At 58.4% G+C, this 20,299-nt stretch overlaps 2 gene segments (V, D, J or C); one reads left to right on the top strand and one right to left on the bottom strand.

The window, feature by feature from the left end:
* The first annotated feature begins 727 nt into the window (after positions 1-727).
* Positions 728-10,133, top strand: LOC128933603 (Ig heavy chain V region 914-like). The segment is given in 5 exon segments: positions 728-743; positions 825-926; positions 2,241-2,501; positions 9,743-9,828; positions 10,053-10,133. Coding segments are annotated over 5 exon segments (546 nt in total).
* A 1,942-nt stretch (positions 10,134-12,075) lies between these two features.
* LOC128933602 (Ig heavy chain V region 6.96-like) lies at positions 12,076-19,276 on the bottom strand. The segment is given in 3 exon segments: positions 12,076-12,143; positions 16,860-17,178; positions 19,193-19,276. Coding segments are annotated over 3 exon segments (471 nt in total).
* Positions 19,277-20,299: the final 1,023 nt, after the last annotated feature.

Below are 20,299 nucleotides of genomic sequence, written 5' to 3'. Positions count from 1 at the left end.
CACTGACCCTAAACCCTCCCCTGCTCCTGCCCCAAAACTCAGCCATTGGACCCAAACCTTCACCCCTGGCCTCCAGTTCATGCCTCCTCCAATCAGGGCCTGGGACTTCGTAGAGATTTGGGGGAAATGGGCAAAATTGGAGGAAAACACAGAGTTGGGGCAACAATGGCAGAGCTTGGGGGGAAATGGTCGAGGTTTTAGAAGGGCTGAAACTTGGGGGAAGTATCGCTGGACTGGAGAAATTTCACGACCATCATGGTCACTACCGGAAGTCAAGGAAAGCCGCAGCAGCATTACCATCAGCATAACCATTGTCACGTTTGGCACAGAAATAGGAGCCGCAATCCTCGTCCTTGAGGTTGTCCATGGTCAGCGTCACCGAGCTCTGCCCGTTGTCCCTGGAGATCGTGAACCGGCCCTTGACCGATGGCGCGTAGAAGGTGCTGCCACCACTGCTGCTGATACTGGCGATGTATTCCAGGGTCTGCCCGGATCTCTGGCAAAACCAGTACATCCCAAATTGTCCGAAATCAAACCCGGACCCTCGGCAGAGGAGGCGCAGGGACCCCCCGGGCGGCTGGAGTTCCCCCCCGCACTCCAGCAGGGTCACGGCCGCCCGGAGCCCTGCGGGACAAAGGGGAGATGGGGATGGGACACCTGATTGGTCAAGAGCCTCAATGCAGGTGTGGCCAGCTGGAAAAAGGGGCGGGATGCTCCTGGGAGGACGATGATGAACTCCAAGGGTCCCAATTTGGGGCCCAGAGTCAGGATTTGGGTCAAGGGTTGGGGTTTGGCCTCATCCCCATCTCCCCTTTGTCCCGCAGTGCTCCGGGCGGCTTTGACCCTGCTGGAGTGCGGGGGGGACCTCCAGCCCCCCGGGGGGTCCCTGCGCCTCCTCTGCCGAGGGGCCGGGTTTGATTTTGGGGATTTTAGAATGATCTGGATCCGACAGAAATCTGGGAAGACGCTGGAATACATTGCAAGTATCAGCAGTGGTGCTTACAGCGACTATGCGCCGTCGGTGCAGGGCCGGTTCACGATCTCCAGGGACAACGGGGCAGAGCTCGGTGACGCTGACCGTGAACAGCCTCAAGGACGAGGGTTCCGGATCCTATTTCTGTGCCAAACGTGGTACTGCTAGTAGTTACAGTTATGATAGTACTGCTCTAAGTGACAGTTCCGGCAATGGTCCCCCCCGCCATGATGGTCACCAGATGTCCCCGATCCCCGCAGATCCTTTCCCAATATCCCAGACCTTCTCCTATGATGTTCACCATTTACCCCCAAACTCTGGCATTACTGCCCCGATTTCTGACTTTCTCCAAATTTTGCCCATTTCACCCAAATCTCCCCCACCTCCCGGGTCCTGATTTGAGGAGGCCTGAACTGGAGCCCAGGGGTGAAGATTTGGGGCCAATGGTTGAGTTTTGGGGCAGGAGCAGGGCAGGGTTTGGGGTCAGTGCTGATCATTGGGGATGATGGAGACAAAGGGCCAAGGGCGGGGTCAATGGGTGTGGTTTGGGATGAAAATCAGAACTCTGGGGACTCAGTGATGGGAGTGGGATGAAAGGAAGGAGCTTGAGACCATCAGGGGCACCGTCACCATTAGGAGCAGCCCCATAAACATCAGCAGCCCTGGCACAGAAATAGGATCCGGAATCCTCGACCTTGAGGTTGTTCATGGTCAGCGTCACCGAGCTCTGCCTGTTGTCCCTGGAGATCCTGAATCGGCCCTTGACCGGATCTGCGTACCAGGTGCTGCCATCACTGCTGTTGATGCTGGCAATGTATTCCAGTGTCTGCCCGGGTCTCTGGCGGATCCAGAACATTCCATAACTCCTGAAACTGAACCCGGACCCTCGGCACAGCAACGTCAGGGACCCCCCTGGGGGGCTGCAGTTCCCCCCCACACTCCAGCAGGGTCACGGCCACCCGGAGCCCTGAGAGACAAAGGGGAGATGGGGATGGGAAACCTGATTAGTCGAGGGCCTCCTAGTGGGCAAGGCCAGATGGAAAAAGGGACGGGACCCACCTGGGAGGAGGATGATGAACTCCAAGGGTCCTAATATTTGACAAGAGTCAGGATTTGAGTCAAGGGTTGAGCTTTGGCCTCATCCCCATCTCCCCTTTGTCCCGCAGGGCTCCGGGCGGCCGTGACCCTGCTGGAGTGCGGGGGGGACCTCCAGGCCCCCGGGGTTCTCTGCGCCTCCTCTGCCGAGGGTCCGGGTTCGATTTTGGACAGTTTGGAATGGGATGGATGCGCCAGAGACCCGGGCAGGGGCTGGAATACATCGCCAGTATCAGCAACACGGGTGGTGGCACCAACTACGCGCCATCGGTGCAGGGTCGGTTCACGATCTCCAGGGACAACGGGCAGAGCTCGGTGACGCTGACCATGAACAACCTCAAGGATGAGGATTCTGGATCCTATTTCTGTGCCAAATGTGCTTACAGTGGTTATAGTTATGGTGGTGCTGCTTTTATTGACAATTTTGGCAGTGGTCCCGCCCTCCACGATGGTCACCAGATGTCTCCATTCCCATTTATCCTTCCTCCAGAGCCCAGCTTTTCTCTTCAAATGCTCAATATTTTCCCCCAAAACTCCGCCCCTGCTGCCCCAACTCTCGGCTTTCACCCAAGTTTGCCCATTTCACAGAAATCTCTCCAAGTTCCCCTGGCCCTGATTGGAGGAGGCCTGAACTGGCACCCAGGCTTGAAGGTTTGGGGCCAATGGTTGAGTTCTGGGGCAGGAGCAGGGGAGGGTTTGGGGTCAGTGCTGACCATTGGTGCAAATGGGGGAGATTTGGGACAAAGGGTCAAGGGCTGGGTCAATAGGTGAGGTTCGGGGGAAGTGTCTAGGACTGGGGACAGGGGGGGTTCAGTCATGGGCGGTGCCACCAGCGACATGGTCAAAATAAGCAGCATCAGCACCACCACCAGCACCACTCTCTTTGGCACCGAAATAGGTGGTAGAATCCTCGTCCTTGAGGTTGTTCATGGTCAGCGTCACTGAGCTCTGCCCGTTGTCCCTGGAGATCGTAAACCGGCCCTGTACCGATGGCGCGTAGAAGGTGCTGGAACCAGAAGGGCTGCTGATCCCCGCGACCCCCTCCAGCCCCTGCCCGGGTCTCTGGCGGATCCATTGCATGGTGAAACTGCTGAAACTGAACCCGGACCCTCGGCAGAGGAGGCGCAGGGACCCCCCCGGGGGGCTGGAGGTCCCCCCTGCACTCCAGCAGGGTCACGGCCGCCCAGAACCCTGCGGGACAAAGGAGAGATGATGGAAATCAAAACTCTGATTGGTCAAGGGCCCCCAAGTGGGTGTGGCCTGCTCGACAATGGGGTAGAATCCTCCTGGGAGGATGATGAACTCTAAAGATCCCAATTTGGGGTCAAGGGTCAGGATTTGGGTCAAGGGTTGAGCTTTGGCCTCATCCTCATCTCCCCTTTGTCCCGCAGGGCTCCGGGCGGCCGTGACCCTGCTGGAGTGCGGGGGGGACCTCCAGCCCCCCCGGGGGGTCCCTGCACCTCCTCTGCCGAGGGTCCGGGTTCAGTTTCGGGAGTTTCACCATGTACTGGATCTGCCAGAGACCCGGGAAGGGGCTGGCGTGGTTCGCAGGAATATACAGTGATGGTTCCAGCACCTGCTCCGCGCCGTCGGTCAAGGGCCGGTTCACGATCTCCAGCGACAATGGGCAGAGCTCAGTGACGCTGACCATGAACAACCTCAAGGACGAGGATTCCGCCACCTATTTCTCAGCCAAGGGTGCTGATAGTGGTTACCATAATCAGGCTGCTGCTTATCATTTGATCCTCTCCATATCCCAATGTCCCCACCTGTCCCCGTTCCCCAGACCATTCCCCCAAATCCCAGCCCCTGACCCCATTCCTGTCTCTGTGTCCCAGCCCTGAACTGGTTCTTCCCCAAATCTCCCCCATTTTCCCCGCAGATTCCCAACTCTCGTCCCCACTCCTTCACCCTTGGTGCCAACTTTTGTGCCAAACCCTCAGGATTTGGTGCCCCCAGCAGGGGTTTGGGGCCAGGGGTGCAGATTTGGGGCTGCCCCAGAGGGATTTATCCCCGCCCGGGAGTCTCTGTCCCAATCCCCACCGGGCCGGGGCTGTGGGGACCCCTCTGGAGCCTTTGGTTTCCCACCATCGCTCTCCTCACCGGGCCGTGGCCATGGGGAGGTGCCGGCGGCTCAAGGCCCCAGCAGCACACACAGAACTCAATGGCGCCGCTCAGCGCGAGAGGTTTGCGGCCAATCACACAAAGCAAAGGCAGATTGACACGGTGGGGCCGGATCTCGGACATCCTCGTCAGTTTTGGGGAATTTGGTTGGGACGTGGAGCCCAGAGCTGAGATTTGGGGCCAGGAGCTGAGACTGGGGCAGAGCCAGTTCAGAGCTGGGACGGGAGGACAGGAATGGGGTCAGGGCTGGGGACTGGGGAAGGGTCTGGGGTATTGGGACAGGGGGGACACCTGGATGGCGATGGGGTCAATACCACAGGCATCATTAGCAGCAGCATTGTTATAATAACCCCTGGCGCAGAAATAGGATCCGGAATCCTCGTCCTTGAGGTTGTTCATGGTCAGCGTCACTGAGCTCTGCCCGTTGCCCCTGGAGATCGTGAACCGACCCTTGACTGATGGCGAGCAGATGGTGCTGCCATCACCACTGATCCCTGCGAGCCACTCCAGCCCCTGCCCAGGTCTCTGATGGACCCAGCTCATGGAGTAGCTGCTGAAATTGAAGCCAGATGTTTGGCACAGCAACGTCAGGGAACCCCCGGGGGGCTGGAGTTCCCCCCCGCACTCCAGCAGGGTCACGGCCGCCTGGAGCCCTGCAGGACAAAGGGGAGATGGGGATGAGAAACCTGATTGGTTGAATGTCTCATACTGCATGCGTCCAGCTGGGAAAATGGGATGTGACCCACCTGGGAGGAGGAGGGTGATGAACTCAAAGGGTCCCAGTTTGGGGCCAAGAGTCAGGATTTTGGTCAAGGGTTGAGCTTTGTCCATCCCCATCTCCCCTTTGTCCCGCAGGGCTCCGGGCGGCCGTGACCCTGCTGGAGTGCGGGGGGGAACTCCAGCCCCCCAGGGGGTCCCTGCGCCTCCTCTGCCGAGGGTCCGGGTTCAGTTTCGGGAGTTTTAACATGGAATGGGCTCGACAGAGACCTGGGCAGGGGCTGGAATTCGTTGCCTACATCAGCAACACTGGTGGCTACACCCACTACGCGCCGTCAGTCAAGGGCCGGTTCAGGATCTCCAGGGACAACGGGCAGAGCTCAGTGACGCTGACCATGAACAACCTCAAGGACGAGGATTCCGCCGTTTATTTCTGTGCCAAATCTTCTTATGCTCGTGCTGGTGGTGGTGCTGCTGCTGCTCCTGCTTATATTGACCGTGTTGGTGGTGGCACCACCCCTGTCTGAGCCCCCCCTGTCTCCAATGTCACACCCCTCCCCCCCCAAACCTCAACCCTTGACCCCTTGTCCCAAATCTCCCCCATTTGCCCCAATGGTCAGCACTGACCCCAAACCCTCCCCTGCTCCTGCCCCAAAACTCAACCATTGGCCCCAGCCTTCACCCCTGGGCTCCAGTTCAGGCCTCCTCCAATCAGGGCCCGGGAGCCCGGGGAGATTTGGGGGAAATGGGCAAAACTAGGGGAAAGTGGAGAGTTGGGCTAGTTGGGGCAGAGTTTGGGGGAAAATGACTGAGATTTGCGGTAAAGGGATGGGATTTGGGGGAAGGATCCAAGAATTCTCATATGCTTGGGAAACCAGAGGAGAGGGCTTGGGACTACAACCACCATCAATACCATAAGGATAAGCAGGGCTACCACAACCACTGGCGAAACATTTGGCACAGAAATAGGATCCGGAATCCTCAACCTTGAGGTTGTTCATGGTCAGCGTCACCGAGGTCTGCCCGTTGTCCCTGGAGATCGTGAACCGACCCCTGACTGATGGGGCGTACCAGGAGCTGCCACCACTGCTGTAGATACTCGCAACCCACTCCAGCCCCTGCCCGGGTCTCTGGCGGATCCAGAACATGTCGTAACTCCGAAAACTGAACCCGGACCCTCGGCAGAGGAGGCGCAGGGACCCCCCGGGGGGCTGGAGGTCCCCTCCGCACTCCAAAGGGGTCACGGCCGCTCCCCCATCTCCAAACTTCCGCCGGTTTTCACCAGACTCCCCTGGTTTGCTCCCAAATCTACACCAGAGTGTTCCATAATCGAGGGTGCCTCAAACCCTACAATTAACCCCAGTCCACTCATTAATTACTTGGACAGCTCGTCCTGAAACCTCTGCATTAATTGTCGAATTAACATCTTCGTAACGACCCCCAAAACCCTCTGGGACCCCCAGCCCGGCACATCCTGGCCACGGCTTTGAGCTCCCTCCGGCTCCTGTCCCTGTTGGCCCTTCCAAGTGTGTCAAGGTCCCTTTATCCAGTTGGCCACACCCACTTCATGCCCACAGCCAATCAGGTTTCCCATCCCCATCTCCCCTTTGTCCCGCAGGGCTCCGGGCGGCCGTGACCCTGCTGGAGTGCGGGGGGCACCTCTAGCCCCCCGGGGGGTCCCTGCGCCTCCTCTGCCGAGGGTCCGGGTTCAGTTTTGGGGATTTTGAAATGTATTGGGTCCGCCAGAGACCCGGGCAGGGGCTGAAATGGCTCGGGAGTATCAACAGCAATGGATGTTACACCGACTATGCGCCATCGGTCAAGGGCCAGGTCGCGATCTCCAGGGAGAACGGGCAGAGCTCGGTGACGCTGACCATGAACAACCTCAAGGACGAGGATTCCGGATCCTATTTCTGCGCCAAATGTTACAGAAGTGGCTCTGGTAATGGCGCTTATGCTTATGGTGTTGATGGTGGTTGTGGTCCCAAGCTGTTTTTTCTGTGTTCCCAAGTATCACAGAATTCTCTGATCCTTCCCCAAAATCCCAGCCCTACTCCAGAAATCTCAGCACTTTCCCCCCAAACTTGGCCTCTGCTGCCCCAACTCTGGACTTTCCCCCAGTTTTGCCCATTTCATCCAAATCTCCCCCAGCTCCTCGGGCCCAGATTGGCGAGGCCTGAACTGGAGGCCAGGGGTGAAGGTTTGGGGCCAATGGTGGAGTTTTGGGGCAGGAGCAGGAGAGGGTTTGGGGTCAGTGCTGATCATTGGGGATGATGGAGACAAAGGGCCAAGGGCGGGGTCAATGGGTGAGGTTTGGGATGAAAAGCAGAACTCTGGGGACACAATGATGGGAGTGGGATGAAAGGCAGGAGCTTGAGACCATCAGGGGCATCGTCACCATTAGCAGCAGCACCATAACCATCAGCAGCCCTGGCACAGAAATAGGATCCGGAATCCTCGACCTTGAGGTTGTTCATGGTCAGCGTCACCGAGCTCTGCCCGTTGTCCCTGGAGATCGTGAACCGGCCCTTGACGGATGGCGCGTAGTAAGTGGCTCCACCAATGTTTATGTACGCCACGAATTCCAGCCCCTGCCCGGGGCTCTGGCGCACCCAGTTAATGGCAAAATTGCCGAAACTGAACCCGGACCCTCGGCAGAGGAGGCGCAGGGACCCCCCGGGGGGCTGTAGTTCCCCCCCGCACCCCAGCAGGGTCACAGCTGCCCGGAGCCCTGCGGGACAAAGGGGAGATGGGGATGAGGGGATGGATTGGCTGTGTGGTAAAAGTTGGCGCTGCCATTCCAGAAAAAGTGTGTGGGATCAACCCGGGATGACTGGCAGGAGTTGCAGGAGAAAGAGGGTGACGTCCAAGAGTCGCAATTTTTGGGCAACATCAGGATCTGCATGCAAGAATCAATATTTGGGTGGATGTTTTCCTACATTCCCATCTCCCCTTTGTCCCGCGGGGCTCCGGGCGGCCGTGACCCTGCTGGAGTGCGGGGGGGACCTCCAGCCCCCCGGGGGGTCCCTGCGCCTCCTCTGCCGAGGGTCCGGGTTCGATTTCGGGAGTGTTGACATGTTCTGGATCCGCCAGAGACCCGGGCAGGGGTTGCAATACGTCGCAAGGATCTACAACACTGGAGGTTACACCGTCTACGCGCCGTCGGTCAAGGGCCGGTTCAGGATCTCCAGGGACAACGGGCAGAGCTCGGTGACGCTGACCATGAAAAACCTCAAGGACAAGGATTCCGCCACCTATTTCTGTGCCAAATGTTACAGTAGTAGTTGTTGTGGTGGTGGTGCTGCTTATGGTGTAGATGGTGGTTGTGGTCTTGAGCCCTTTCTTCTGTGTTCCCAGGTATCACAGAATTCTCTGATCCTTACCCCTGGTTCCAGCCCTTTTTATTAAATCTTCACCATTTCCTCCAAACTCCTCCCCTGTTGCCGCAATTTTTGGTTTCCCCCCATATTTCCCCATTTCTCCCCAGTCTGGCCCTTCCCCTCAATCCAAGTGCGGAACGGGGATCGCTCCAGGGCCCTTTGCACACAAAGCTTTTTGTGCCGCCGGCGCTCTGCTGCAGCGCCCCGAGGCTGAGCTGCCCTCTGCCAAACACAGATGTTCACAATGACAAAAACCAGGAACTTTCTGTTTCCTTTCCTGCCCTGGCCGGGCCCCGGCAGCTGCCGGGGAGGAAGTGGGGGGAGGCTGCGGAGCCCCAAAATCGCGGCGTCTTCTCCTCCCTCCCTCCCTCCCTCCCTCCCTCGCTCCCACCTGGGGCTTCACTTCTCCCTCAGCGGCCTTGGTGTCTGGGGCTGCTCCTTGGGGCTGGGCTGGAATCCTCTCTGGGGGGTATGGAGAAAAGACCCTTTTTTAACCAAAAACACATGAAATTTTGGGGAGATGAAATTGTTGAAATTGATCTCGATCCAAGGGCTCCATGCTGAGAGAAGCAGATGGGTGCAAGGGTGGAGCCACCTGGAACGTTCCATTGGTCAAGGGCCGGGTCAGCACGGCCAGGGACAGCGGGCTGAGCTCGGTGACGCTGGCCATGTGTGACCACAGGGGAAAGGTCTGGGGACAGCTGAGGACATGGGGATGGGGACACAGCCAAAAGCACCGGCAGTGTCAGCATTGCCACCAGAAATACGCTTGGCACAGAAATACGATCCAGAATCCTCGTCCTTGAGGCTGTTCATGGTCAGCGTCACAGAACTCTGCCCGTTGTCCCTGGAGATCGTGAACCGGCCCTTGACCGACGGCGCGTAGAAGGTGTTGACACCATCAGCGTTGATCCCAGCAATGAATTCAGGCGCCTGCCCGGGTCTCTGGCGGATCCAGTACATTCCATAATTCCCAAACTCGAACCCGGACCCTCAGCAGAGCAACGTCAGGGACCCCCCGGGGGGCTGGAGGTCCCCCCCGCACTCCAGCAGGGTCACGGCCGCCCGGAGCCCTGCGGGACAAAGGGGAGATGGGGATTAGAAACCTGTTTGGCTGTGGGCCTCAAAGTGGGTGTGTCAAACGGGAAAATGGGGTGGGACCCACCTGAGAGGGGCAGCAGGAACAGGACAACTAGGATGGGGTGGTCCAAAGGTCCCAGTTTGGGGCCCAGAGTCAGGATTTGGGTCAAGGGTTTGAGCTTTGGCCTCATCCCCATCTCCCTTTGTCCCGCAGGGCTCTGGGCGGCCGTGACCCTGCTGGAGTGCAGGGGGGACCTCCAGCCCCCCGGGGGGTCCCTGCGCCTGCTCTGCTGAGGGTCCGGGTTCAGTTTCAGCAGCTCTGACATGCTCTGGATCCGCCAGAGACCCGGTCAGGCGCTGGAATCGGTTGCAGGGATCAACACTGGTGTAGGCACCACCGACTACGCGCCATCTGTCAAGGGTCGGTTCAGGATCTCCAGGAACAACGGGCAAAGCTCGGTGACGCTGACCATGAACAACCTCAAGGACGAGGATTCCGGGTCCTATTTCTGTGCCAAATTTGCTGGTGCCGGTAATTGGGATGCTGCTCCAGTTTATCCTTTTGGCCTTTTCCCTGTTCCCCACACCCTTCCCCCATACCCCAACCCCTGACCCCATTCCTCAGCCTGTGTCCCAGCCCAGCTCTGGCTCTGCCCCACATGTACCCTCTGGGCCACACTCAGTGCCGTCGTTACCCAAAAGTTACCGAAATGTCTGGATTTGGGCCCAAAGTAAAGATCAGGGATCAAGAATTCAAATTTTAGCCCAAAATACCTGATGTGAGGCCAACGGCGCAGATTTGGGTTGGTGGCTGGGACTCGATGCCCGCAGGGGAGATTTGGGCTGAAACTTGACAAGTCTGGGGGCAGTGGTTGGGACTGGAGGGACGAGGCCGAGCTCAGGGTGAAACCGGCCCTGATTTGGGGCCAGGAGCTGAGATTTTGGGCCAGGAGCTGAGATTTGGGGCCAGAGCAGGGCAGGGTTGGGACACAAGGACAGGAATGGGGTCAGGAGCTGGGGTTTTGGGGAAGAGTCTGGGGAACGGGGACGGGAGGGGATGCAGGGATGGGGCCGAAACGTCAAACATCAGCAGCATAAGGAGCAGCACCAGGATCAGTGCGTTTGGCACAGAAATAGGATCCTGAAACCTCGTCCTTGAGGTTGTTCATGATAAGCGTCACCGAGCTCTGCCCGTTGTCCCTGGAGATCGTGAACCGGCCCTTGAACGATGGCGCATACCCTGTCCAACCACCATTGTAGCTGATACTCGCAACCCACTCCAGCCCCTGCCCGGGTCTCTGGGGCACCCAGAGCATTGCGTAGCTTCCAAAACTGAACCCGGACCCTTGGCAGAAGAGGCGCAGGGACCCCCCCGGGGGGCTGGAGGTCCCCCCTGCACTCCAGCAGGGTCACGGCCGCCCGGAGCCCTGCGGGACAAAGGGGAGATGGGGATGGACAAAGCTCAACCCTCGAGCGAAATCCTGACTCTGGGCCCTAAACTGGGACCCTTGGACCTCCTCTGCCGCAGCGCCCAGAGGCTGAGCTGCCCTCTGCCAAGCATAGATGTTCACAATGACCAAAACCAGGAACTTTCTCTTTCCTTTCCTGCCCCGGCCGGGCCCCGGCAGCTGCCACGGAGGAAGTGGGGGGAAGCTGCGGAGCCCCAAAATCACGGCATCTTCTCCTCCCTCCCTCCCTCGCTCCCATCTGGGGCTTCACTTCTCCCTCAGCGGCCTTGGTGTCTGGAGCTGCTCCTTGGGGTTGGGCTGGAATCCTGTCTGGGAACTCTGGACATGGCGACGATGCTGGTGGTGGCCCCAAACCCCCATCCCTGGCTCCCCAAATGTCCCAAAATCCCCAAATCCTGTCCCAAATCCCAACCCTTGACTCCATTCTTGACCTTCTCCCCAGTGTCCACCATCATTGCCCCAACATTCGACTTTATCCCAATTTTTCCCATTTCACCCAAATCTCCGGCAGCTCCCTGGGCACTGATTGAAGGAGGCCTGAATTGGAGCCCAGCGGTGCAAGTTTGGGGCCAATGGTTGAGTTTTGGGGCAGGAGCAGGGGAGGGTTAGGGGTCAGTGCTGACCATTGGGGCAAATGGGGGAGATTTGGGACAAAGGGTCAAGGTTGCAGTTCGGGGGAAGGGTCTGGGTTTGGGGACAGGTGGGACTTGGAGATCAGCGTGGATCCATAACTGGCGTCTTCATCAGAAGCAGCAGCACTCCAATCATTATCATAGCCAGATTTGCACAGAAATAGGATCCGGAATCCTCGTCCTTGAGGTTGTTCATGGTCAGCATCACCGAGCTCTGCCCGTTTTCCCTGGAGATCCTGACCCGGCCCTTGACCGATGGCGCGTACGCGGTGTACGCACCACTGCTCCAGATCCCTGCAACATATTCAAGCCCCTTCCCGGGTCTCTTGCAGATCCAATACATGGTAAAACTGCAAAAACTGAACCCGGACCCTCAGCAGCGTAGGCGCAGGGACCCCCCGGGGGGCTGGAGGTCCCCCCCGCACTCCAGCAGGGTCACGGCTGCCCGGAGCCCTGCGGGACAAAGGGGAGATGGGGATGAGAAACCTGATTGGCTGAGGGACTTAAAGCTGGTGTGGCCAGAGGGAAAAAGGGGCAGGACCCACCTGGGGGGAGGATGATGAACTCGCAGGGTCCCATTTTGGGGCCCAGAGTCAGGATTGGGGTCAAGGGTTGAGCTTTGGCTTCATCCCCATCTGCCCTTTGTCCCGCAAGGCTCCGGGCGGCCGTGACCCTGCTGGAGTGAGGGGGGGACCTCCAGCCCCCCACGGGGTCCCTGCGCCTCCTCTGCTGAGGGTCTGGGTTCAATTTCGGCAGTTTTGCCATACAATGGGTTCGCCAGAGACCGGGCCAGGTATTGGAATGGGTCACCTACATCAGGAGTGATGGTTCCAACATTTACTATGCACCATCGGTCAAGGGCCGTGTCACGATCTCCAGGGACAACGGGCAGAGCTCGGTGACGCTGACCATGAACAACCTCAAGGACGAGGATTCCGGATCCTATTTCTGTGCCAAGGATGCCTATAGCAATTGGAGTTCTGGTCCTGATTGTGTTGAACCCATGCCCTTGTCCCACCCAGACCGGCTGTCCCCGACCCTTCTTCCAAACCTCAGCCCCTGACCCCATTCCTGAGCCCATGTCTCAACCCTGCACTGGCTCGGCACCAAATTCTGCACTCTTGTCATTAGAGTTGACCGAAATTTTGACCCAAACCTTGACTGCCAGCTTTGGAGCAAAATCTTGGGGCACAAAGAGATTTGGGCTCAGGAGTTGTGGTTTGGGGTCAGCGAGTGAGAATTGGGGCCGAGAAAGAGCAAGGTTGGGATCAATGGTCAAGGGCTTGGTGTGGGCTGGGGCTTTGGGGGAAGGGTCTGGGCAATGGGGACAGGGGGGCACACGCAGATGGGGGTGGCACCGACATCAATACGAGGAGCACCAGCACGAGCGTTGTAGGATTTGTCACAGAATTAGGATCCAGAATCCTCGTCCTTGAGGTTGTTCATGGTCAGCGTCACCTAGCTCTGCCCATTGTCCCTGGAGATCCTGAACCGGCCCTTGACTGAATCTGCGTAGCCGGTGCCTCCACCAGTGTAGCTGATCCCCGCGACCCACTCCAGGCCCTGCCCAGGTCACGGCTGCCCGGAGCCCTGCGGGAAAAAGGGGAGATGGGGATGGGGCGATGCAAAAGTCAGGCAGAGCTGTCTAATTAATTAATGGGTGGATTGGGGCTAATTGCGTGGTTTAAGGCACTTTACCATTCAGGATACATCTGTTGGATGTTTGGGGACAAAAAAAGGGAATTTGGGGCAAAACCGGTGAAGGTTTGGGGATGGGGGAGCAGCCGTGACCCTTCTAGAGTCCGGGGGGGACCTCCAGCCCCCGGGGGGGTCCCTGCGCCTCCTCTGCCAAGGGTCCGGGTTCAGTTTTGGGGATTATGGAATGTTCTGGATCCGCCAGAGACCCGGGCAGGGGCTGGAGTGGCTAACGGGGATCCGCAGTGGTGCTTACACCGAGTACGCGGGTTCAGTCAAGGGCCGCTTCAGGATCTCCAGGGAAAACGGGCAGAGCTCGGTGACGCTGACCATGAACAACCTCAAGGACGAGGATTCCGGATCCTATTTCTGCACCAAGGCTGCTGGTGCCAGTTGGGGTAATGGTGTCTCTGCTCTTGGCCTCTTCCCCTTGACTGGGTCCCCTCCTGCCCCCAGGCCCCAGACCCTTCCCCCAAATCTCAGTCCTTGACCCCATTCTTGACCCCTTGTCCCAGATCTCCCCCAGTTCCAACACCACCAACCGCAGCGCCAAAACCCCCAATCGCGTTCTGCCCCAAATCCATCTATATTGGCCCCAAAAATGGCCCGAATCTGCCCCAAATCCCCATTTTGTGCTCCCTGCAGCAGCAGCCGCTGACACGAATCCTCAACCTTTGTCCCCAAATCGGGACTCTTGGCCTCAAACCCCGACCTTCAGAGCAAAGTTTTAGGGCACAAAGTAGAGATTTGGGGTCAGGAGTTGTGGTTTGGGGTCAGTGGGTGAGAATTGGGGCCGAACCAGAGCAAGGTTGGGATCAATGGTCAAGGGATGGGTGTGGGCTGGGGGTTTGGGGGAAGGGTCTGGGCAACGGGGACAGGGGGATCACAGGGATGGGAGAGGGGACACCTTGGGCATCGTCACTACGACCAGCACTTTCAGCGTAATTATTAGCAGCACACTTGGCGCAGAAATAAACGGCGGAATCCTCGTCCTTGAGGTTGTTCATGGTCAGCGTCACCGAGCTCTGCCCGTTGTGCCTGGAGATCCTGAACCGGTCCTTGAATGACAGGGCGTATCTGGGAGTGGCGCCATCACTGGTGACACTCGCGAAAAACTCCAGCCCCTGCCCGGGTCTCTGCCGCATCCAGCCCATCCCAAAATTTCCAAAATCGAACCCGGACCCTCGGCAGAGGAGGCGCAGGGACCCCCCGGGGGGCTGGAGGTCCCCCCCGCACTCCAGCAGGGTCACCGCCGCGCGGAGCCCTGAGGGACAAAGGGGAGATGGGGATGGGAAACCTGATTGGTTGAGAACCTCAAAGTGGGCGTGGCCAACGGGAAAAAAGGGACAGGACCCACCTGGGGGGAGGATGATGAACCCCAAGGGTCCCAGTTTTGGGACAAGAGTCAGGATTTGGGTCAAGGATTGAGCTTTGGCCTCATCCCCATCTCCCCTTTGTCCCACAAGGCTCTGGGCGGCCGTGACCCTGCTGGAGTGTGGGGGGGACCTCCAGCTCCCGGGGGGTCCCTGCACCTCCTCTGCCGAGGGGCTGGGTTCGATTTTGGACAATTTGGGATGCGCTGGATGTGCCAGAGACCCGGGCAGGGGCTGGAACACATTGGAGGGATCAAAAGCGATGGCAGCACCTACTACGCGCCATCGTTCAAGGGCCGGGTCACGATCTCCAGGGACAACGGGCAGAGCTCGGTGACGCTGACCATGAACAATCTCAAGGACGAGGATTCCGGATCCTATTTCTGTGCCAGATGCAGTGATGGTGGTTGGAATGGTGCTGCTGTTGCTTATGGTAACAATCTTCAGCATCGCCCCAAGGCCGCTGCCCGAGTTCCCAAAATTTCCCAAATTACTTCTCCTAAATCCCAACCCTTGACCCCATTCTTGACCTTACTCCCCAGTCTCCACTATTGCTGTCCGAATTCCTGATGTTTCCCCAGTTTTGCCCATTTCACCCAATCTCCCCCAGCTCCCCAGGCCCTGATTGGCTGAGCTGGCACAGGCAGAAATGGGAACTCTTGGAGAGCAAGGCCTGAACTGGAGGCCAGGGGTGTAGGTTTGGGGCCAATGGTTGAGTTTTGGGGCAGGAGCAGGGGAGGGTTTGGGGTCAGTGCTGACCATTGGTGCAAACGGGGGAGATTTGGGACAAAGGGTCAAGGGCTGAGGTTTGGGGGACAATTTGAAGGGAGAATCTCAGTTTGGGGACAGGTGAGGACACAGAGATGGGGTGAATCCACCACGGCCATCGTCACTATAAGCAGCAGCACCAGCACCAGGACCACTACCAGCACGTTTGTCACAGAAATAGGATCCGGAATCCTCGTCCTTGAGGTTGTTCATGGTCAGCGTCACCGAGCTCTTCCCATTGTCCCTGGAGATTGTGACCCGGCTGTTGACTGAATCCGCGTAGCCGGAGTTGCCACCATCGTTCCTGATCCATGCGAGCCACTCCAGCCCCTGCCCGTGTCTCTGTCGGATCCAGAACATGTCGTAGCTCCCGAAACTGAACCCGGACCCTCGGCAGAGGAGGCGCAGGGACCCCCCGGGGGTCTGGAGGTCCCCCCCGCATTCCAGCAGGGTCACGGCCTCCCAGAGCCTTGCGGGACAGAGGGGAAATGGGGATGAGGCCAAAGCTCAACCCTTGACCCAAACCCTGACTCTGGGCCCGAAACTGGAACCTTTGGACCACCCCATCCTAGTTGTCCTGCTCCGGCTGCGCCTCTAAGGTGAGTCCCACCCCATTTTCCGGTTTGACACACCAACTTTGTGGCCCTCAGCCAATCAGGTTCCTCATCCCCATCTCCCCTTTTTCCCGCAGGACTCTGGGCGGCCGAGACCCTGCTGGCGTGCGGGGGGGACCTCCAGCCCCCCGGGGGGTCCCTGCGCCTCCTCTGCCAAGGGTCCAGGTTCGTTTTCAGTAGTTTTGGGATGGGCTGGCATTGCCAGAGACCCGGGCAGCGGCTGGAAGCAGTCGCCAGTATCAGCAGCCATGGCAGCGCCTACTATGCGGATTCGGTCAAGGGCCGGTTCAGGATCTCCAGGGACAACGGGCAGAGCTCGGTGACGCTGACCATGAACAACCTCAAGGACGAAGATTCCGGATCCTATTTCTGTGCCAAATCTTACAGAACTGGTAGGGCTGCTGCTGCTGTTGCTTATACTGACCATGCCAGTGGTGGCATCACCATTTCTGAGCCCCGCCTGTTCCCAAATCTCAGACCCTTCCTTCAAATGTCAGCCCTTGACCCCATTCTTGACCCTTTGTCCCAGATCTCCCCCATTTCCAACACCACCAAGCACGGAGCCACAACCCGCGAACTGCTTCTGCCCCAAACCCAACTAAGTTGGCACCAAACCTCGCCCGAATCTGCCCCAAATCCCCACTTTATGCTCCCTGCAGCAGCAGCCACTGACCAAATCCTCAACCTTTGTCCCCAAATAGGGACCCTGGGCCTCAAACCCCGACCTTCAGAGCAAAGTTTGGGGCACAAAGAGGAGATTAGGGGTCAGGAGTTGTGGTTTGGGGTCAGCGGGTACGAATTGGGGCGGAGGCAGAGCAAGGTTGGGATCAATGGTCAAGGGCTGGGTGTGGGCTGGGGGTTTGGGGGAAGGGTCTGGGCAATGGGGACAGGGAAGGGATAAGGGGATGGGGATGGGGACACCATGGGCATCGCCACTACGAGCAGCATGTTCAGGGTAATTATTAGCAGCACACTTGGCGCAGAAATAAACGGCGGAATCCTCGTCCTTGAGGTTGTTCATGGTCAGCGTCACCGAGCTCTGCCCGTTGTCCCTGGAGATCGTGACCCGGCCCTTGACCGATGGCGCGTAGATGGTGTTGGCACTATTGTAGTGGAGTCCTGCGACGTATTCCAAAGCCTGCCCGGGTCTCTGGCGGATCCAGTACATTCCATAATCCCCGAAAATGAACCCGGACCCTCGGCAGAGGAGGCGCAGGGACCCCCCGGGGGGCTGGAGGTCCCCCCCGCACTCCAGCAGGGTCACGGCCACCCAGAGCCCTGCGGGACAAAGGGGAGATGGGGATGAGAAACCTCATTACTCTAGAGCTTCAAAGTGGGCATGGCTGCAGGTAAAAGGGGCAGGACCCACCTGGGAGGAGGAGGATGATGAACTCCAAGGGTCCCAGGAGGGGCAAAGTGTCAGGTTTTGGGTCAAGGGTTGAGCTTTGGCCTAATCCCCATCTCCCCTTTGTCCCACAAGGCTCCAGGCGGCCGTGACCCTGCTGGAGTGCGGGGGAGACCTCCAGCTCCCCAGGGGGTCCCTGACGTTGCTGTGCCGAGGGTCCGGGTTCGATGTCGGCGCCATCACCATGTTCTGGGTCCACCAGAAACCCGGGCAGGGGCTGGAGTGGGTTGGGAGCATCAGGAAGGAGGGCTGGAACTCCATGTACGCGCCTTCCGTGCAGGGCCGGTTCAGGATCTCCAGGGACAACGGGCAGAGCTCGGCGACGCTGACCATGAACAACCTCAAGGTCGAGGATTCCGGATCCTATTTCTGTGCCAGGGCTGCTGATGGTTATAGTGCTGCTGCTAATGGTGACGATGCCCCTGATGGTCTCAAGCTCCTGCCGTTCATCCGACTCCCATCTTTGAGTCCCCAGAGTTCTGCTTTTCATCCCAAACCTCACCAATTTACCCAGCCCTTGACCCTTTTTCCCCATTTGCACCAATGGTCAGCACTGACCCCAAACCCTGCCCTGCTCCTGCCCCAAAACTCAACCATTGGCCCCAAACCTTCTCCCCTGGGCTCCAGTTCATGCCTCCTCCAATCAGGGCCCGGGAGCTGGGGGAGATTTTAGTGAAATGGGCAAAATTGGGGAAACATCAGGAATTCGGACAGCAATAGTGGAGACTGGGGAGTAAGTTCAAAAATGGGGTCAAGGGTTGGGATTTGGGAGTAGGATTTTGGGAAATTTTGGGAACTCGGGCTGCGGGCTTGGGGTGATGCTGAGGATTGTCACCATAAGAAACAGCAGATCCATTCCAACCACCATCACTGCATCAGGTACAGAAATAGGATCCTGAATCCTCGTCCTTGAGGTTGATCATGGTCAGCGTCACCGAGCTCTGCCCGTTGTCCCTGGAGATCGTGACCCGGCCCCTGAACGATGGCATGTAGTAGGTGCTGCCATCGCTTTTGAACCCTCCAATGTGTTCCAGCACCTGCCCGGGTTTCTGGCACATCCAGTGCATCCCAAATTGTCCAAAATCGAACCCGGACCCTCGGCAGAAGAGGGGCAGGGACTCCCTGGGGGGCTGGAGTTCCCCCCCGCACTCCAGCAGGGTCACAGCCACTGCCCATCCCCAAACCTTCACTGGTTTGCCCCAAATTCCCTTTGTCTCGCCCCAAATCTCCAACAGAGATTTCCAGTATTGTAAAGTGCTTTAAACCCTGCAATGAGCCCCAGTCCACCCATTAATTAATTGGACACCTCCACCTGACTTTTACAACCCCTCATCCCCATCTCCCCTTTTTCCCGCAGGGCTCTGGGCGGCCGTGACCCTGCTGGAGTGCGGGGGGAACCTCCAGCCCCCCGGGGGGTCCCTGCGCCTCCTCTGCCGAGGGTCCGGGTTCAGTTTCGGCAATTTTGGAATGGCCTGGATCCGCCAGAGTCCCGGGCAGGGGCTGCAGTGGGTTCGAACCATCAGCAGCAGTGGTGGCAGCACCATCTACGCGGATTCAGTCAAGGGCCGGTTCATGATCTCCAGGGACAATGGGCAGAGCTCGGTGACGCTGACCATGAACAACCTCAAGGTCGAGGATTCCGGATCCTATTTCTGTGCCAAGGATGCTGATGGTTATGGTGCTGTTCCTAATGCTGGTTGGGGATGGGGTGACCTTCACCGTCAGTATAACCAGCACCATAATTATAGTAACCAGGAGCAGATCTGGCGCAGAAATAGGATCCGGTATCCTCGTCCTTGAGGTTGGTCATGGTCAGGGACATGGAGCTCTGCCCATTGTCCCGGGAGATTGTGAACCGGCCTTGCACCGACGGCGCGTAGAAGGTGTAACCCCCACTGCCGTAGTAGATGCTGGCGATGAATTCCAGCCCCTGCCCAGGTCTCTGATGCATCCAGAACAGGTCAAATTTGTCAAAATCGAACCCAGACCCCAGGCAGAGGAGGATCAGGGACCCCCCGGGGGGCTGGAGGTCCCCCCCGAACTCCAGCAGGGTCACGGCTGCCCGGAGCCCTGTGGGAAAGAGTGGAGATGGGGATGAGGCCAAAGCTCAACCCTTGACCCAAATCCTGACACTTGGCCCTAAACTGGGACCCTTGAATTTCATCATCCTCCTCCCAGGTGGGTCCTGCCCCTTCTTCCAGCTGGCCTTGCCCACTAGGAGGCCTTCGACCAATCAGGTTTCTCATCCCCATCTCCCCTTTGTCCCGCAGGGCTCCGGGCGGCCGTGACCCTGCTGGAGTGCGGGGGGGACCTCCAGCCCCCCAGGGGTTCCCTGCACCTCCTCTGCCGAGGGTCCGGGTTCGATTTCGGGACTTTCTTCATGTTTTGGATCCACCAGAGACCCGGGCAGGCTTTGGAATACTTTGCAAGCATCTACTACAATGGTGCCAACACCTACGACGCGCCATCGGTCAAGGGCCGGGTCACGATCTCACGGGACAACGGGCAGAGCTCGGTGACGCTGACCATGAACAACCTCAAGGACGAAGATTCCGCCATTTATTTCTGCACCAAACGTAGCTGTAATGGTTATGGTTCTGCTGGTCCTGCTCGTATTGACAATTCCTGCCGTGGCCCCAGCCCCATTGCAGTCCCAACTGCCCACAAATCCCCAGAGATCCTGCCCCGACTCCCAGCTCTGTTCATCAAATCTTTACCAGTTCCATCCAAACTCCGCCCCTGCTGCCCCAACTATCGGCTTTCCCCCAGTTTTGCCCATTTCACCCAAATCTCCCCCAGCTCCCCGGGCCCTGATTGGAGGAGGCCTGAACTGGAGGCCAGGGGTGAAGGTTTGGGGCCAATGGTTGAGTTTTGGGGCAGGAGCAGGGGAGAGTTTGGGGTCAGTGCTGACCATTGGTGCAAATGGGGGAGATTTGGGACAAGGGGCCAACGGCTGAGGTTTGGGGGGAGGGTC

This window comes from Melozone crissalis, unplaced genomic scaffold, assembly GCF_028551555.1.
Source record: "Melozone crissalis strain CALT ecotype California unplaced genomic scaffold, PUWL_Pcris_2 ptg000011l_1, whole genome shotgun sequence".
In the NCBI taxonomy this organism is placed as follows: domain Eukaryota; kingdom Metazoa; phylum Chordata; class Aves; order Passeriformes; family Passerellidae; genus Melozone; species Melozone crissalis.
This window is presented reverse-complemented; position numbering and strand designations above follow the sequence as displayed.